Source organism: Camelina sativa, chromosome 14, assembly GCF_030686135.1.
Source record: "Camelina sativa cultivar CO46 ecotype springtype chromosome 14, ASM3068613v1".
In the NCBI taxonomy this organism is placed as follows: domain Eukaryota; kingdom Viridiplantae; phylum Streptophyta; class Magnoliopsida; order Brassicales; family Brassicaceae; genus Camelina; species Camelina sativa.
The window spans coordinates 6,517,829-6,535,041 of record NC_141893.1 but is presented as its reverse complement, the minus strand read 5'-3'; the positions used below and the strand labels follow the sequence as shown (position 1 = coordinate 6,535,041).

Genomic DNA, 17,213 nt, shown 5'->3' with positions numbered 1-17,213 from the left:
CCATGTAAAGATTTGCAGCAACAACAATTATTTGAAGGCGTGAATGGTAACAAAATGAAAGAACATTAGTCACTAATTTGATTTAATTTTCAAAACCAACATGTTTTTGTCAGATTGAGAGGGCCGCAGAACAAATATGAAAGCAACTTTGATGCATGAAAGAATTGATGGAAGGTTTGTAAATGTTGAATTATCACACACTACCCCCTAAGAGAAAATTGCATTTACATTGTTCTTCTCCCACCTCCCTATTTACAGAAACCCCCATATTGCAATTCACTGTCTCACCTCTCTCGTCTTCCTTCCGCAGCAATACTGATGGAGCTTAGCGTCTCTTTTGCGCTAGGATCTTCTGGATCTTCCATGTCCAACACAGCAAGAAGGCCACAAGTCCAAGTCCCACGCTTCCCCAAAGTGTCATTACCCACAATGGCATTTCTGTTGGGTACAATCCTGTTTGTGTCACCATCATACATACAACCAATGTTTGTTTACACTCTCCACACTATGTAACTGTAACCATAAACAAATAAAGCAGAGTATGTGTCAGGAACCACCTACCACTTCCAAATTTGATGCAGATGAGAAGTTCTACGATGCATATCCCCAGCGACAGCCAACAGAATGCTCCCACCTTTTTTACAGGTTTCCTACGAACAACCAAAACTGGCCAGTTATACAATTACTCTTTTCTCAGCTAACACCAACCAACATCACATTTGCTATATAGGCTTACCGGTCTTGAAGATATGAATTGTATTCCCGTGTTGTTGGTATCGCTATGAGCCACCACAAGATCAGCCTATAGAGAATCACTGGGTTTCTAGGAGGGATCCACAGGCTAAACTTGAGAAAGAACGTGTTCAGCTCCACTGTCAAGAAGACTATGCAAAGAGTGAGTACTTGAATAAAACGCCAAGGTCCCTGCAGCGGATGCCACTCGTCTTTGTCCCAATGAGCTGGTGTGAACTGCCCCAGTGTCCTTTTCACCTAAAAAAAATAACACAATTCTCATCACTAGTTCAATGGCTACGACCATGTGTATGCACTCTCAAGGTTGAACAAACCCTACTTTTCCAATAATGTTAGGCTGGCGGCTAATGCCAACCCACTCATATGTTTTTCCATCAAAGTATCGTACTGTATACATTCCTGCCCAGATCCCTACCAACATTAAAACAATACAAACTGTTATCCACAACATCTTAAAACCACAGCGTATAGATTGGCAAGGAGGTTTAAGAATCATACCAAACCAATTGCATATCAAGATATCAAGAACAATACTATCCCACCAGCACTCGTTGAAATTTGGTAACATATGCCGAAAAGTAAGCTGGAGAACATAAACATACATTTTTGGTGATACAGGGGAATACATACATTTCTTTGTCATTATCAAACTGAAACCTGAAACATAAGAAAACGAAGAAAAGGACCAACCTCCAATAACTCAAAACCAATTGAAAGCACCCACAGAAGTGGCTGATTCCGGATCAGAATTGCTTTTCCCCACCATCCAAAGATGTGAGCCAAGAAAAACTCATCAAATATTGTGTCCTGAGAACATATAACCAAAGCATAAGCCTTTAGATGATATGAAGGTTGTTTAAGATAAAAGGGGAGTTGTTGAGAAGATACCCTACATAAAGATTCTTAAACCTGTTTGTTGGGTGATCAGGCACATAAATTCGGCAATCAGCACCGTATGATTTCTCAGGAAGTTCTGCATCATAAGCAAACTCAATATAAGAATGGTCAATCATTGCAGGGGAATAAATAGCATTGCTCTCTGAAACTCTTACCTATTCCAAGGTCAGGGTGGAGAAACTTCATGAACTGACGGGCATCATCACGTCTCTGGAAGCAAGAATTTTTTAAACTATAAGAATTCATAAGAGCTATAAACCACAGGCATAGGCAAAGCAAGGGTACTGTCCTACTGTATGAGACGGATCTTATGGAGGAAAAAAGTGGACCTGAAAGAGTCAAAAAGTAAGTGCAACAAGGTAAATGACGGCCATCCCATGGACTAAGCGCCAGATTGCAGGATGGGGCCTGATTAGAACCCTGCATAAAGCAAATAACTTGATTAAAGACACGGCACAAGTATCACCAACCACCCTCTACATTATAAAAAGAGAAAGCTAAATTAATTAAACAGGTGAGATGGTGTAAACAAACGTTGAAGGGGCTTGGAGCAGAGAGTAAGCAAGAAAGACAGCGATCATAGCCCACACTCCCCTAGCAAAGAAACAAAAAACATAGTAGACTAGTTTGAATTGATGGATGCAAACGGGAAAAAAAAGAAGGAAAAACAAGATGTGGGGAGAAGGAAAGAGAGCACCTTTTGACAGATGTAACAAGATCATCAGAAGTAGTGCTCTCAGGATCAAGAGCTCCACTAGCCCAACTAAAAAGTCAAAATTGAAAACCCAAATTAAGGAATAACAAGAAATGGGACAGGCAGAGAAAGTAAAAGAGGGGAAAGATAAAAGATGACTGACATGAGAAAACAAGCGCCAATAAGGAGAAGAGAGATGGTGCGAGGCTTGTAAGCCCATGCAGTCCATGGATCAAGATCAGACTCAACATCACTACCATTCATTCTCCCCAAATGCTGTTCCTTTCTTTTATCTTTCCTGTACCCATTGGGTTCCATGGCCAAAACCAGCTTCTGTAATATTATTGCTGCAATAAAAAAAAAAAACAAAAACAAAAAGAGACAAACTTTTTAGTCGGAGATGAGATTAAAGAGCGGTCTTTAGAAGCATCCTCGAAAGAAGCAGAGAAATTATGAAAGAAAAAAATAAGAAAAGGTGAAAGAAAAGAGAGAAGAGAAAAGGGCAGACAATGGAGAGTATACGGAGAGAAAAAAGGTACAAAGGTACAACAACCAGAGACAGAGAAAAGGCTCTCTGTCTTTGCAGAGAGGTAAAAGCAGAGAAAGTTCTGATTTTTAAGTTTAAAACAATTTTTAAAAATAAAAATGAAAATGGGTTTAGGAAAACAAAAACAAAAAATAGAGATTGAGATTGATTTGGAATACCTGAAGGAAGAACCCTAGAGAGAGAGCGGTGGAGATTGATTTGGAATGGGAGAGAAGAAGTAGGAATCGAAGTAGAAGAAAGCTTCGTAGAGATGATGATGATGATGATGATGATGATGATGATGAGGAAGAAGAATAAAAAGAAGAGAGGAACGGTCAAAGTAGAAAGAGAGAGATAGATACGGATTCTTCTGATGCTGTGCTTATGCTTCTCTGCTTCTGTTCACGATCTGAAAACGACTCTGCTTCCTTTCCCCCACGATTTCCCCTTTTTTTTTTTTTTTTTTTTTTTACTTTTTTACCCTTTTTCTTCTTTTATATTATTCCTTTGCAAATATGTTGTATGGTGACATCATACAAATAACAAAAAATGCAAATGTGGGTTTGATCGCACTATCCATATTTGTCAAAGTTCCACTAATTTTATTTTTATTTATGTAGATGCCGTGCGGTACATAGATAGATGATGGATGCATTACGGGAATTGAAGTTTTATGAATTTCTATTTAAACCATAAGTATTGGTTCATTTTATTGACCAATACAATCTTTATTTGAAAATGTTTCAGAATATTATCAGTAATGGTTTTGACTAATACAGTGTTGATTCGTCCAAAAAAATGTTTTTGGTCGTTTATGGTGTTAGGAAGCATTTAGTCAAAATTATAATAAAATCATTGTATTTGGGCCACATTATTATCGTCGTCACCATTCGGTTTTGTTAAAATGTTTGTTTTTGCATAAAAATGTGTATATCTATCTAATGTTATTACCTACTTTATCATTTTCATTGAATATCGAAATCCTATTGACATTTAATTCATGTTCCACCAGATGCGTCTTTAAATTTTTTTAAAATAAAACGGTGAAATATAAGCTGCAAAGGTTAACATTTATGGTGTTGGAATGTTATACAATAATAACCTACTACATTAAAACCTCCGTAAATTAATACTCTTTAAATTAATATTCGTTATAAATTAATAAATTTTTTTGATCCCAAATTGGGCCGATATAAAAATGACACATTTCGATAAAATAATAAGATAATAATTTTTTTGGAAATCCTATGTAAAAATATGGTCTCATCAATATCATAAATTAATAATTATATAAACTAATATATATATATATAAGAAAATCTAGTGAAATATGATTCTATTGTTGTTTGTCTATTCTTGTTGGAGCTCATCTCTATTTTTTTCATTGTTGTATTTTCAAATCGCATCAATAAATTATGAAAAGTCATAGATGCAATAATTGCTTCTTTAGTAATTGGTTTTTAAGATACCGCAATATCTTCTGCGACTTCATCATTACCATTACCATGAAGGATAGTAGTAACAATTTTTTTATAAACTCTAAACTTCTAACATTTCTCATTTTTACCTAGATAATCTATTAAACAATTGATATTTATCCTATTACGATAACTAAGATTATAAATTAAGAAATTCTTAAAAAATGTGAATGATAACAAAAGTATCTTATTTTATAATAGAAAATTTTCAATATGAAAATGAGAAAATCTCTTATTAAATTAATATAATTAATCGATAAATTAAAATTCTATAAATTAATAAAATTTCATGGTCCTGACTTTATTAATTTATAGAGGTTTGACTGTATATAATTTTTAATTGCAAAACCAAATAAAGCACATCAATTGCAAAATTTATTAATATTCTTATTTAAGTAATTGATTTGACAGATATTCCCAAAAGTACAAATGAAAAGCAGAGAATAACAACCCTAATTAGTATAAAATCATTTATATTTTTTCTTTTATTGAATGACAAAAAAAAAGAAAAAAAAAAGGAAAAAGTCTAGTATGAAATTAAAGAGAGAAGTGAAGTGATGATATAGAGACACCTCTCTGTGCTTTGAAATCATCACAATAACTCTAGCATGTAAACGTACAAAATGTGAAGAGAATGGACCATAAACTACAGAATAGCATACGGTCATCATCTAGTAGCTCTTTTGATTAACTGCGGATAGAATTAAAATACCAATGAAATATGATAAAAGTTGGAATCTTGAATAGAAACAAAGTTAAACAGCTCATTTCCTATAACAAGACCATGCAGATAGAGACACCACTTGGCACTTGTCACAAAAATTACCTTCCTCCTCTCTTTTTTTTTTCAAAAACTTTTTTTCATTTAGTAATAAATAACTAAATGATAAACAATGGGATTTGACACTAACCAAAAAAAAAGTTAGCATATGATAGTTTTCTTGGGTTAAAAGTGAGAGTGAATCACAAGGTAATTAAACAGAAGAAAAGTGAGTGTTATAAACAGAGGAGAGATTATAATGATTAGGGTCAAAGTAAATAATTAGATAGAGAGTGATTAAGAAATTTCGATTTGATGATATTCGAAATCATTGAGGTGGTAATGATTGACAGAATAAAAAGCATTACAGCTCTAACTTGTACTAGTATATATATTATCACCACATTATATCATATCGATTGAGACCAATAATAATAGTGTGAGTATGATAATGCTTTCGTAATAAAGTACATACACCTATGAGAACTTTCAACATGTAATATTATGGCGCACTGTAACCATTAAGCCTATCAACTAACTGATTCACCACAAATCAAACTTAGGAGAATTCATCTGTATTCGCAATAAGTATAGTTTTAAGTGTTGTTGTATATGGTTAATGGTAAACGAGGGAGAGAGAGAAAGAGAAGTGTGGTCTACATCTAGAAATAATATGAGGAGGACAACCTCAAAATAGTCAGTCTCGAGTATAAGTGTTAGCATATGGAGACAAGTAAGAAAGTGTGGTCCATTGTTGTTTCTGATCCGTCCGGACGACTTTAATTATGGTTTCTACGACTGATCCACCACATGCTCCTAATTGCTGTATATAATACAACCAGTCCCTAGACTTTGGACACATTTTTTTTTTTTAAAGATAACTAAAGATCCTTATGTTTTCTGAGTCAAAGCTCAAAAATATCATAATATTGAAATAAAATCCAAAGGATTACAAGAGATATAACGATCCTCAACTGTCATGTGATCCCTTCTCATTTTCAATCAATTTGGTTTAAGTACCGCTTTGAAAAACCTTGATTTGGAAACTAAGGAACACTTTAAAATAAAAATAATGATTTAGTTGCTAGAACAAGACAATTTACGTATATTTTACTGAACATAAAAATGAAAGAAACACAAAAATACGTTGGAATTCGAAGACATATACATATATAAATACCCTCTATAACATATGTATAAATTTTGCATATTGGTGAAATCGACGATCGGTAAACTTCCACGCACAAGGATGGACGTCCATAAGAAGTTGCATGTTTCTATAACTAATCAAATTAAGTAAAATCGCAACCAAGTCTTCCATGTGTATCTATTACCTTTGCGATTGTTAGAAATAGCAAACAATCATGAACATTAAAATATACAGATTACAGAGTTATAATATAAAATAAAAAAACTTGCAAAAATATTATGAATGCCAAAAAATATATAACAACAAAGCAACTAATGATACTTTTATACAATTTCTGGTGTTGTTGGTCACTTGGTCTTTTTATATTTATCTCTCTGTGCCCTTAAACGAGAAGATTAAACCTTTATATTATAAACTTTGTTGAATTGGGCCTGGAGAACTGCAGAAAATAATGGTAAAGCCCACCTTATATATTAGGCTCGAGCAGAATCCAACGGAGATTGGACTGCTGCTGATTGCAGATAGCTTTAACTGTGACAGCGACTTGCCTTTCTTCTGCACCGTTATTTTAGGGGACTTGTGTTGTGTGGTAACCCTTTGGCCACATCATGCTTGAAATGAATGGTATCTAGATTACCTGCCTCTTCCAAATATGAATAAACGAGAGATACTTTTTTGGTCTTTGCTATACTTTGTTTTGTCACCACACAATGGTCATCTAATTGGAGTTGGTAATCACCAATTAATCAAATTCTTGCTAATTATGATATAGAGGACAATACATCCTTTTCGTCAATCACTTTTACGCCTGCCATTTTTTGGTGTCTTTTAAAATATTTAAAATCTATGGCATTTCGTAACCATATTATAAAAATAAATAATGGTTTGGGGTTTTGGTCGTTGCTTAACTAATGTGTGTTAATCAACTTACTTAATTCCAACTTGTGCCTTTCTTTTTATCAGTCGGTGGATTCTCAGATCTTTTGGACGGCGAAATAGAGACTTCTTTTCTCCCACTTTCTCTTTTTAAATATATAAAACCCCAAAACTTAATTATTATATTTTGCAGAATGAATACGTTGATAGCGCCGTTTACCATTTTTCTAATACTACATGACTAATGTTACTTATATATTGCCTTCACTCTTTTGTTTATGTTTTTCTTCATTGTGATCATGTCAATCCTTAACTACATTAACTAATGTTCGATTCAAACTAGATGCGCACTTTCACTTGTTTTATTTCATAGTTTTTGAAGTAGCTGTTATAAATTTCTAATAATATTCTGTGATTTCATACCATTTTTAGTTTTAACTATTTCTATTTGTACTTGATAAATATAAAATATTAGTTTTGAAGATATACAAATTCACAATTTTCAAATTAAGATAGATATAAAAGAAAATGTGTAGTTTGATTTTTTGACCATTTTATAAATATTATAAAATGGTAAATTTTAATTATTATTTTCTGAACATTCTGATGTTGTTTGTTCCGCTGTTTAGTTTAGTTGCTTGCTATCTTGTTTTAAAAATTGGAATAAATACTTTTGATAAGGTAGGGAAACTGTAGAATTGACATGATTATTGGGGGTCCGAAACATATAAAATATGAAACGTAGTGGTGAGACAACAAGTTAGCGAGGATCGTGCAAAATCTTCATCAGATCAACAAATTGGTGTCAATAAAAAATGTTCATCTTAAAATATTATAAGTTTGGTCCCCTTCGTCTAATCTTTAGATCAAACACCACCCATCCATAAGGTTAACTGCACTCCACTACTCCAGCTATCGCCTATCGGTGTCCATGAATCTTTCCGACTAATAACATTCAATTAAATATCTTATGTTTCTTGGAATCTTTAAATAACACAAAATGTTTTAAGCGTATAGCGAACACTTGCGTTTTTTTACCTTTTTTTGTTTTACGAAGTAGACACCTTTCGTCATGATTTTATAAAAAAAAAAAAGAAAAAAAAAATTAGTTGAGTTAATAAAAGCCATGTTCTCAGATATTTACTTATTAGCTTATTAATCTTAAATATTTTTTCTACAATTATTAAAAGTTAAAACTTTATTTTTGGGTGGTGCACAACATACCCATTTGTGTTCTTACGACTTTTATCAGTTAACATGGTCATAGACAGAACATAAAATAAAACTAACTGAAGACATCATGTGGTCACAGACGGAAACTCAAAGGGGGTGTCTGAATATGAAAGAGAGAAAGAAGTGACGTCGGTCTGTATAAAATTAGATTTGTAAATATACCAGATCACGTGTCTAACAGATTTGGTATTTATTGCTAACTTCATTTTTGATCTAATTATATGACCATCAAAGTGACTTAAAAAAAAGAAGAAAAAAATAGGAGGTCAGGTCACAATTATATTTAAAAATCTTTGATTTTTTTTTTTATATAAAAACATTACAGTAACAAAATCGATAAAAAAACATTAATACAATGAATGATTTTTCTACCTTATCTATATCTATTTTAAAATCATCATAATTTATAGAAAAGTATCCTAAATCAATAATTTCCTTTAGTGAATATGTAATCAGACAAACAAAAAAAAATGAAAATAAAAAGAAAGGTCCATTGACCCTTTTTTAGTGATGTAATAAAAAAAAGGAAGACAATGTGTATAGGTTAAGCAAAAGACAGCTATATATAGAAAACACAAAGAGAGAGAGAGAGACAGACAAAGGAAGAAGAAGAAGAAGATGGGGCTACAAGGTCAGCTAAGTGACGTCTCTTCCGATTCAATCCCTCTTATGCTCCTCTCTCTCCTCGCCGTATTCATCAACCATCTCCGATCTTTTCTACTCCGCCTCACAGCCAATTCTTCGAACCCTAACCTCCCCGTCGACGACGTCTCTATAGCGTCGGGGCTAGCCAACATCATCGTTCTCGCGGATCAGCTGAGCTTGAATAGGCTCTTCTCGTACCGGTGCGACGGAGACGGAGGAGGAGGAGGATCTGAGGATTGCGTGGTGTGTCTGTCGAAGCTGAAGGAAGGTGAAGAGGTGAGGAAGCTGGAATGTCGACACGTGTTCCACAAAGAGTGTTTGGAAGGATGGCTTCACCATCTTAATTTCACTTGTCCTCTCTGTAGATCTGCTTTGGTCTCTGATGCTTGCGTCTCCAATACGCAGCGTCGCGTCGGGAGGGATTTGATCTCCTGTTTCTCTCTCCACTGAGTGTCAGAAGACGGCGGTGATTGATTCTCTCACCTCCTCTCAATCCTCGTCCACATCCGAGAGATCTACGGTGGCTGGCCACGCACGCGCGCGCGCCCCTTCTTTTCTCGGATCTTTTTTTTGAGGCCTCTCTCTCTCTCTCTCTGTGGGAGAAGAGAAGACCTTTTGTTTGGTTTTTTTTTTCTTACTTTTCGATTTCGTTATGTAAATTTTGAATATACAAATTTTCACCGTTTGTATCTTTTGTCTTCATTTTAAGGTATATAGATTGAGAAGATATATGAATTATGTTTCATTTCAAATCTTATTCCATTACAGAGAGTAGTAGTAAATTTTGGTTATGACTTGTTTCAAGAATTTGGGGATTTGTGTATTTAAGTAGCTTGGCTTGATAAATTTGGGGATAAGGGGAAATTAATTACAACACACCTCAATATGTACGTGTAAAGTTAAGGATGGACATTGGAGACAGATGTCTTATAAGAGTTTTTCTATATCAGATTCATGTTTTTATTCACTAAAACGAACCAGTGAAGACTGATCACTTTGCAGATGATTAATGAGTGATCTAGTTCAAGATTCAGATTCATGTTTTTATTCACTAACGAACCAGTGAAGACTGATCACTTTGTAGATGATTAATGAGTGATCTAGTTCAAGATTCACCCTAAGGATATTGAAGTTCATTCACTACATTTACAAGTTAGCCACTTCAACTAAAAATCATCTAGAATTTGAACGTTTTTGAAGTTCGAGAGGATTTTTTATTGCAGTTTTTACCAACTTATGGAAACAACTATTGTGGATCCAATTAAATCTCAGGTGTCTTTTCAGAGAAATGTGTGGGCTTGTTAATTTATAACGATAGCACACAAACAATATGAGCTTATAAAAATTACATTTTCAAACTCAGTTGTGGGAATATAGGCTTGTTAACAATTCTACATTAGCCTTATTTTTGGCTCCCATTGATATTGATGAGACACACACAAGATAAAATTGTATTAATCCATCATTCATCTTCAACATTTTTCTACATACATATACTGTATATATGGGAAATGGATTTCATTTTCTTAGCTAATCTTACCAACTCAAAACGTCTTATAAAACTTCTTTAGTTGGCGTAACTGGAAAACGAGACACAATTAAACGAAAGCAATTCAAATTCCTCAAGATTTTATGTAAATGCTACTAAAGTATCTAATTTATTTAGTTGACAGTAACCATCACCACAAGGACACTCAACAATTTCATATAACATAACATGAAAATAATTATAGAGTAAATCCACTCACACATACAAACAAACACTAAGTAAAAAGATATAAGAATGATTTTTTTCGGGTAAGGAAAAAAAATCGGACCAGTAACCTTCGATTCCCCAGCTGCAAAGCAATGCAATAATCTCGCTCTCCCCAGACTTACATTTCTATGGAAGAGCGTAAACTATTGCAAAGCCCATCTTTCTCCAAACCATCTATAGTATGTTGTCATCATTGTTTCATATATAAAACACCTGCCATCTCCCTTTTCTCCATATCTTCATCTTCTTCTGTAGACACCATAGCTGTCCTCTGAAAGTAAAGACTTGGTTATATATTTATAAAAAGCAGCAAACTAAATAAGAGGAAGAAGATTGATATAGTAGGCAATATGCAAAAGGATGGAATGATGAGTGGGTCTTATATAAAGGGTCAAGGAGGTTGTCCCTCCCCTTTTTTGTATATAAAAAAATTAATATGATTGTGTATTAGCAAATGATATTCAAGTGATTGACACACAATTTGGGGCGGGTTTTGGAGTTTAGTATGACGTTGAGGGGTAAAAGTGAATTTTTTTTAACTTGGGGGATGTGAAAGAATTCTATATAACTTCGTTCTCCGAGCCTCTTGGGTATGTATGTTTTCCCTAAAACCCTTTTTTACAGTGTAAAGAGTAAGCATGGTTGTTAAAATATAGATAATGAGAGTAGAATAATTTGTGAAATGCTTATTAGGAAGGGGTGCATAGAAAGGCACGTAGATGAGATAGTGGAACAGTCTTAGCTTTGAGTGTTGTGCAGCTTCCTTCTTTTCCTCGCTCTACCAAATGCTCTCTTTCATTTGTATAAATTGGTAATTTCATACTTCAGCTAAAAGTGTATGTTCAATTCCTACACAATATTTAACTTTGTGCAAATTCATACATTAAGTTAAATAAAATTTAAATTTACAACCCAAATTCTTCAAACTGTATAATACATACCTAAGTCGTAACAGTGTTAAGAAACTGTTAACGACTTCTGACGTGGACGCCACATATGAAACGACGTCGTTTTGAAAAGAAGAAAAAAAAATTGGTCAAAACGACGACGTTTCCTTCCTTCTTTTTCTTCCTTCTTTCGCTCACTCCGAAAGCTCCTCTTCCATTGCTTCAATTCCGATTAAAACCCCAAAGAAACGTCAAATCCGAGAAAAAGATTAGTGACAATGTGAATTTAGGAGTTTTATTTACCATTGCAAATCCAAGAGGAGGAGCCATCAGTGACGGAGATATCAAAACGAGAGTGATACCAAGAGCCTTTGACGAAAATCGGATCGGCGCTGGAGATTTCAAAGTGGAGACATGTATGTTTTGTTCTCTCCGCTTCTGAGTTCCAAATGGTAATGATCATAAATCTTTGAACACGGGTAGCCAGCATTTCCATAAACGAAATAATAAGTAAAAGTATGTGAGCCAATATGAACTTGTTCAATACACAAAGACAAAAAAAAACCAAGAGTTCTTTCAACTACAATTATAATAAACTTACTAAGAAGAATCAATTCTACATATTTATAAAATAAAATTTCATCACAGCCCTTCTTAGGAAAAACCTAATAATTTCTCATTCACATATAAAATTGGATTTGCCAAATTGAAACAATAATTGGAGCTGGGTTAAATTCTCGAGAAGAAAATTCTCAGGAAATGAGAAACATGGATGGGGAGGCTCTGAGAGATTTCAATTTTTGAAGATAGAGAGAGAGAAGAGAAGGAGACTTTTTTTCCTGAGAGGTCGATAATAAAAATAAAAAGGCAACAAATTAATACTCTAATGGAATGTTAAGTGTAAAAGCTGCTTAGATATGAATTCAACTTTCTGATAGAATAGAAGAAACCAGAGTCGAGAATTGAACAAACGCGAGTTGGGAAAGAGAAAGAAGAAGAAGGAAGGAAACGACATCGTTTTGACCAAAAGAAGTTTTTTTGTTTTTGTTTTTCAAAACGACGTCGTTTCATACGTGGCGTCCACGTCAGAAGCCGTTAACAGTTTCTTAACATCGTTACGACTTAGGTATGTATTAGCACAGTTTGAAGAGTTTGGGTTCTGAATTTAAATTTTATTTAACTTAATGTATAGATTTGCACAAAGTTAAACATTGTGTAGGAATTGAACATACCCACTTAGCTGGGGTATGAAATTACCGATTTTCCGTTCAAACATATATAAAGTTGGACTGTACTTATTTTTTCTGATTTATTTATCTTACATACTAGTCATTACTAATATCGTTGTTTATACTGTTAACCTTGTATATTTGTTATGAACTGAATATAAGTTTTTGTGTACGAGTGTATCCCTAAAAAAAATTTATGAGGAAGTGTTGAATATAGATTTGGATGTTAGGTAATGAGCAGACAAATATAGACATGGGGCGTTCTCATTTGGTCATCAAGTCGCCGTACGTTCTCTTTATATTGTACACACACATATATATATATATATATATATGCATGCTCTTGTGTGCTTTTTGTGATATTCATCACCCAATGCACTTATCGTCTTGACGAGCTGATGCATTAATAGATTCGCAAATTATTCTCAACGTACAAACTAAACTCATTGTTGTAGCCTTTCTGATTATGATCAAATAAACATTTTTAAAAGGCACTCAGGATACAAGAAACCAAAACGTTGAAGTGGAGGTGTGCATTAGGGTGATTAGTCACAGGTGGGTTCTCAGTCTTAGTCTCATCGTGTCGTAAACTTTATTTCAAAAATTGTCAAACATCTTTACTCTTTAGTGACTAAATAGACAAAAAGGTAACAACTTTATATCTATTTACGTTGACCCTCCACTCTTACCGTAAAACTGGGACCACTCCTGACGACGCCTATCTCAATCCTGGCCGCTCACACACCGCACTACTCAGATTAGACTGAATTGCATCATCACAACGCACTTTCTGCGTCATTCATTTGTCTTCCTTTATTGTTACGTTGGTCGTCTTTGTTATTTGTTTGTTCCTCAATCGATTTGTTACTTTAAATGATCTAAAATAACGCTAAATGTAATGTAATATGTGAACAAACACCTTTTCCCTATTAGTAGTATAGGAGGCGAGGAGGGTGTGTGTGTCTCACGGAAGTCAAAGGGATTGCTTTAAGCCATAATCATATTCTTATGCGTAAATAGATGTTACACTTTGAGATATCGAATATCAATAATAAGATTCAGGCTTAAATGCTTTCTACATAAAAATACATTCTTATGATGCATATGAATAACGAGTTCTTGATCATCTTTTCTTTTATACCCTTAGGATTAACTCAGTGTCGTTCCAAGAATGGTGAAATGAAATCTCTCCACTAACCCATTGTTTTCAAGTTTTTATATACCACAGAAAGCTACTACTTAATTAGACTAACCCCATTACTCAGATAACTAATACACGATGATTAAAATTGTTTACAAATGTAATCCAAATTCCATAGAGTTTTTTTTTTTTTTGTTAATATCAAAGTAGTAGGAAGGGTTCTGCAAAATTCAACAAAGGTAAAAGTAAAAGTGGGAAGAAAAAGGAATAACTTTAAGAGGAATCCAAGACGTAGAGTGCATATCTCATTGGACAAATTTATCAAAAGCCTGAATAAAATGACTCATATTTTTAAATGTTGCTAGTTAAAATGGCTATAAAATATTCGAAAAAGCAATCATTGGATACTCAAAGGGATAAAAAGAGTGTGAAATGTAAATTAGAAAATTATGAAATATCCTAAAATTAAGGAAAAGGCCAATCGGACTGGGTCATTCTGTAAGGGATGCGCATGGGCCTCGATCCCCACAAATATCACTTTCGGATTTTACCTTTTTTGACAAGAAGGAAAATAATATGTAACACTAACATTCGTTTATCAAATTATTCATGAATTCTTATCATATAATATGTGATTGATCGTAGTATATATATATATAATCTAGTAAGGTTGCATATACAGATTTTTTTTTATGAATATAAAATTAAATATATGAGATGAGAAAGTGAAATCAGAAAGCTGGAATAGCTCAGATGGTTAGAGGTCGGAGGTTCAAGCCCTCCTTCTAGCGTTTTTTTTTTGTTTTCTCGTTTATAAGGGATCTGGTTTTAAGCTTTTAGCTAATGGGCTTCCAACAATTTATTGGCCTTTGTGATTAGAAGTATCAATGCCTAACCCAAATACACAACTAAGATTGATATAATTGAAGTACAAGACAGTCTAGAGGTTCTCAAGCATACGGGTTGTGTCTCGCGTGTTGCTGCTTCTTGGTATGTCCATGGAGGTCTCATCTCGATCAACGTACACGTTCTCCAGTTCTGTCTGCCTCACGCTGTGATGATTCATCCCTGCTGAATTTTGGACATCGTTTCTCGAGTCTGCGAGCATCTGGAAGTACGCATGAGTTCCCCAACCTGAAAGCGAAGCAGTCCATATCGAGATAAGTGTTCCTTAATATCAAATCAAGTCAAATTGACTTTATCTTGAAGAGAAGAGGTTCCCCAGTCACAAACCATCTGGATCGTACGGAGGAGGGAAGAATTGCAGATAACAAAACGTAGCCACCGTTAATCCTGGACATTGCAGGAAACACATATGTGTCCTCCATCAGTTTTGTTTCTCACGTTAAGGTTGAATACGTGGATAAAGAAAAACAAAACAAACCTATGATAGATCCTCCAAATACATCTTGCCAGTGATGCCAATAGTCATCAACTCGGGATACACCAACCAATGCTGCAACCAGTAGAGGTAGGAATACAATGCAGAGCTTTGCAACATGCCCCCTCTGGTCAAACACCCTAATTTTCCCAGACAAGTACAACGCTAGAAATCCTAGACCAGCAAATGACCCTGCAGGTAAAAGACTAAGTCGTTAGGATCCGCAACGGTCACATTAACCCTTCGACAGCACAGAGTTCTCTCATGACACAAGAAGCTCAAAGATAACCCACTTACAAGACGTGTGCCCGCTGGGGAAGCTTTTGTGTCCCTCTTTGACCACATCCTTATTTCCAGTACACAGAACATCCCTTGTGACGTTGTGAAAGATCTACAATTTCATGGAACACCACAACTTCAACCAATTTTAAAAATTATTCATGGCGTTAAAAGTGTAAGTAAGGAGATGAGCTGTTGCTTACCCCTATACCATCAGGGAAACAACGCCAAAAGAAGTCAGGACGAGGTCGACCTACAGCGTCCTTTATAGCATCGGTTATGACACCAGTAATGAGTACAGAGAATAAAAGACCTGAATAAAAGCCCAAGAGGAGAACACACCTCAAATTCAAGAGCTACAAATAATTCTAAAAAAATGAAACACCATTGTAAGAAGAAAGAGGTACCTAAAACTGCATGATGCAGGTCATAAACATCATTTCTGATGAAGTAGTAAACAACAATGACAACAAAGGGGAGCACAACAGCTATCAACTGTCACGAAAAAAACACTCTTATGTAAAGCAGCTCCAAGAGTTAGTATTAATATAAAAAGGGTTCCAAAATGTATATATACCGGGACAGCCCAGAAGGGAATGGTATTGTCTTGAAGAGGGTATCTGAGATCAGTGAGCATATCCTCACCAACAAAGCGATGAAAGGGTTCGATGACATTCAAAACAATTTCAATGACGATAAGCAGCAGAAGAATGAGCCAGTCATGCATGTGGAACCTCGCCACTGTGACTCCATGGGATCTTATCGTATGAGCACCCAATTGAATTTCAGGCATGCTTTTTTAAATCTATAATTTCACAAAAGAGAAGCAATTATGCATAAACAGGTCCAATAAAAATAACTTCAAAACTAGGGTTTATGATGAAAGCTGCCAAATTATAAACCTTTTTAGAAAACCAAAAGGGAACTTGCTCCAAACACTCAGTAAGAGCTTTCAAGTTTCAAGTGTCGGCTTATAACAATACCAGTAATCACTAATCAAAATGCACGATGGCTACCAAAAACAGTAACACTAGAATGTCTCTCAATTCTTCCATTATAATTTGCGTTTCAAAGAACCAACCCATTGGTGGATAAGAGAGAAGACGATGAGTCAGTGTGTACCTTTTTTTGGCGTTTGGGATTAATGAGAGGAAGTCCGACGCCGGAAACGCACGAGGCAGCGTCTCCACACTCTCTTTGTCGCGCGAAATTGGAATGGAGAAAGCGGGAAACAGAGATTTTCTATGAGTTTCTCAGGAAAAATTCAAAGCAAGGAAAGAGTAAAGATGTGTTTTGGTTTTGGTCCATAAAGAAAAAAGCAAGCCGACCTCTCTGCTTTTGCTTTTTTTTTTTTTTTATTATTATTTTTTTGTATCAGTATATCATATTTCATAAGTAACATTACTAGAGAACTCAATATAATGATTTAATCCAAAAATATAGAAGCTAATCTAAAAATAAATTTAGTTACAAATGTTTAAGTTTACTTGCAATATATTTAATTTAGTGGATAAAACTATATTTTTGT

At 34.5% G+C, this 17,213-nt stretch overlaps 4 protein-coding genes across 7 annotated transcripts; 1 reads left to right on the top strand and 3 right to left on the bottom strand.

Moving 5' to 3' along the window:
• Window positions 1-55: 55 nt before the first annotated feature.
• Window positions 56-3,427, bottom strand: LOC104740196 (CDP-diacylglycerol--serine O-phosphatidyltransferase 1-like). Of its 4 annotated transcripts, none has more exons than XM_087486458.1 (13): window positions 3,050-3,427; window positions 2,508-2,691; window positions 2,348-2,413; window positions 2,185-2,244; window positions 1,980-2,070; window positions 1,806-1,860; window positions 1,663-1,726; window positions 1,444-1,560; window positions 1,252-1,336; window positions 1,073-1,164; window positions 737-990; window positions 562-650; window positions 56-453 (listed from the first exon to the last, which is right to left on the bottom strand). In XM_087486458.1, the coding sequence occupies exons 9-13, from the start codon at window positions 1,319-1,321 to the stop codon at window positions 326-328; spliced, it is 633 nt and encodes a 210-aa protein (XP_087342584.1). In that variant the 5' UTR covers window positions 1,322-1,336; window positions 1,444-1,560; window positions 1,663-1,726; window positions 1,806-1,860; window positions 1,980-2,070; window positions 2,185-2,244; window positions 2,348-2,413; window positions 2,508-2,691; window positions 3,050-3,427; the 3' UTR covers window positions 56-325. The 4 variants fall into 4 exon arrangements, with proteins under 4 accessions (XP_087342584.1, XP_087342582.1, XP_087342583.1 ...); XM_087486456.1 differs by having other exon boundaries at window positions 1,647-1,726; window positions 3,050-3,423; XM_087486457.1 differs by having other exon boundaries at window positions 1,642-1,726; window positions 3,050-3,293.
• LOC147927891 (CDP-diacylglycerol--serine O-phosphatidyltransferase 1-like) lies at window positions 1,989-2,662 on the bottom strand. The gene is made up of 4 exons (XM_087485932.1): window positions 2,508-2,662; window positions 2,348-2,413; window positions 2,185-2,244; window positions 1,989-2,070 (listed from the first exon to the last, which is right to left on the bottom strand). Exons 1-4 carry the CDS (start codon window positions 2,660-2,662, stop codon window positions 1,989-1,991), a joined length of 363 nt encoding a protein of 120 aa, XP_087342058.1.
• Window positions 3,428-8,904: 5,477 nt separating the features above from the next.
• LOC104740195 (E3 ubiquitin-protein ligase RHA2A) lies at window positions 8,905-9,764 on the top strand. Its single transcript, XM_010460729.3, has one exon. It carries the CDS (start codon window positions 8,986-8,988, stop codon window positions 9,460-9,462), a length of 477 nt encoding a protein of 158 aa, XP_010459031.1. The 5' UTR covers window positions 8,905-8,985; the 3' UTR covers window positions 9,463-9,764.
• Window positions 9,765-14,859: 5,095 nt separating this feature from the next.
• LOC104740194 (lipid phosphate phosphatase 2-like) lies at window positions 14,860-17,078 on the bottom strand. Its single transcript, XM_010460728.3, has 8 exons — window positions 16,808-17,078; window positions 16,263-16,490; window positions 16,093-16,180; window positions 15,889-15,998; window positions 15,704-15,797; window positions 15,410-15,598; window positions 15,259-15,318; window positions 14,860-15,159 (listed from the first exon to the last, which is right to left on the bottom strand). The coding sequence occupies exons 2-8, from the start codon at window positions 16,476-16,478 to the stop codon at window positions 14,966-14,968; spliced, it is 951 nt and encodes a 316-aa protein (XP_010459030.1). The 5' UTR covers window positions 16,479-16,490; window positions 16,808-17,078; the 3' UTR covers window positions 14,860-14,965.
• Between the last annotated feature and the right edge of the window lie 135 nt (window positions 17,079-17,213).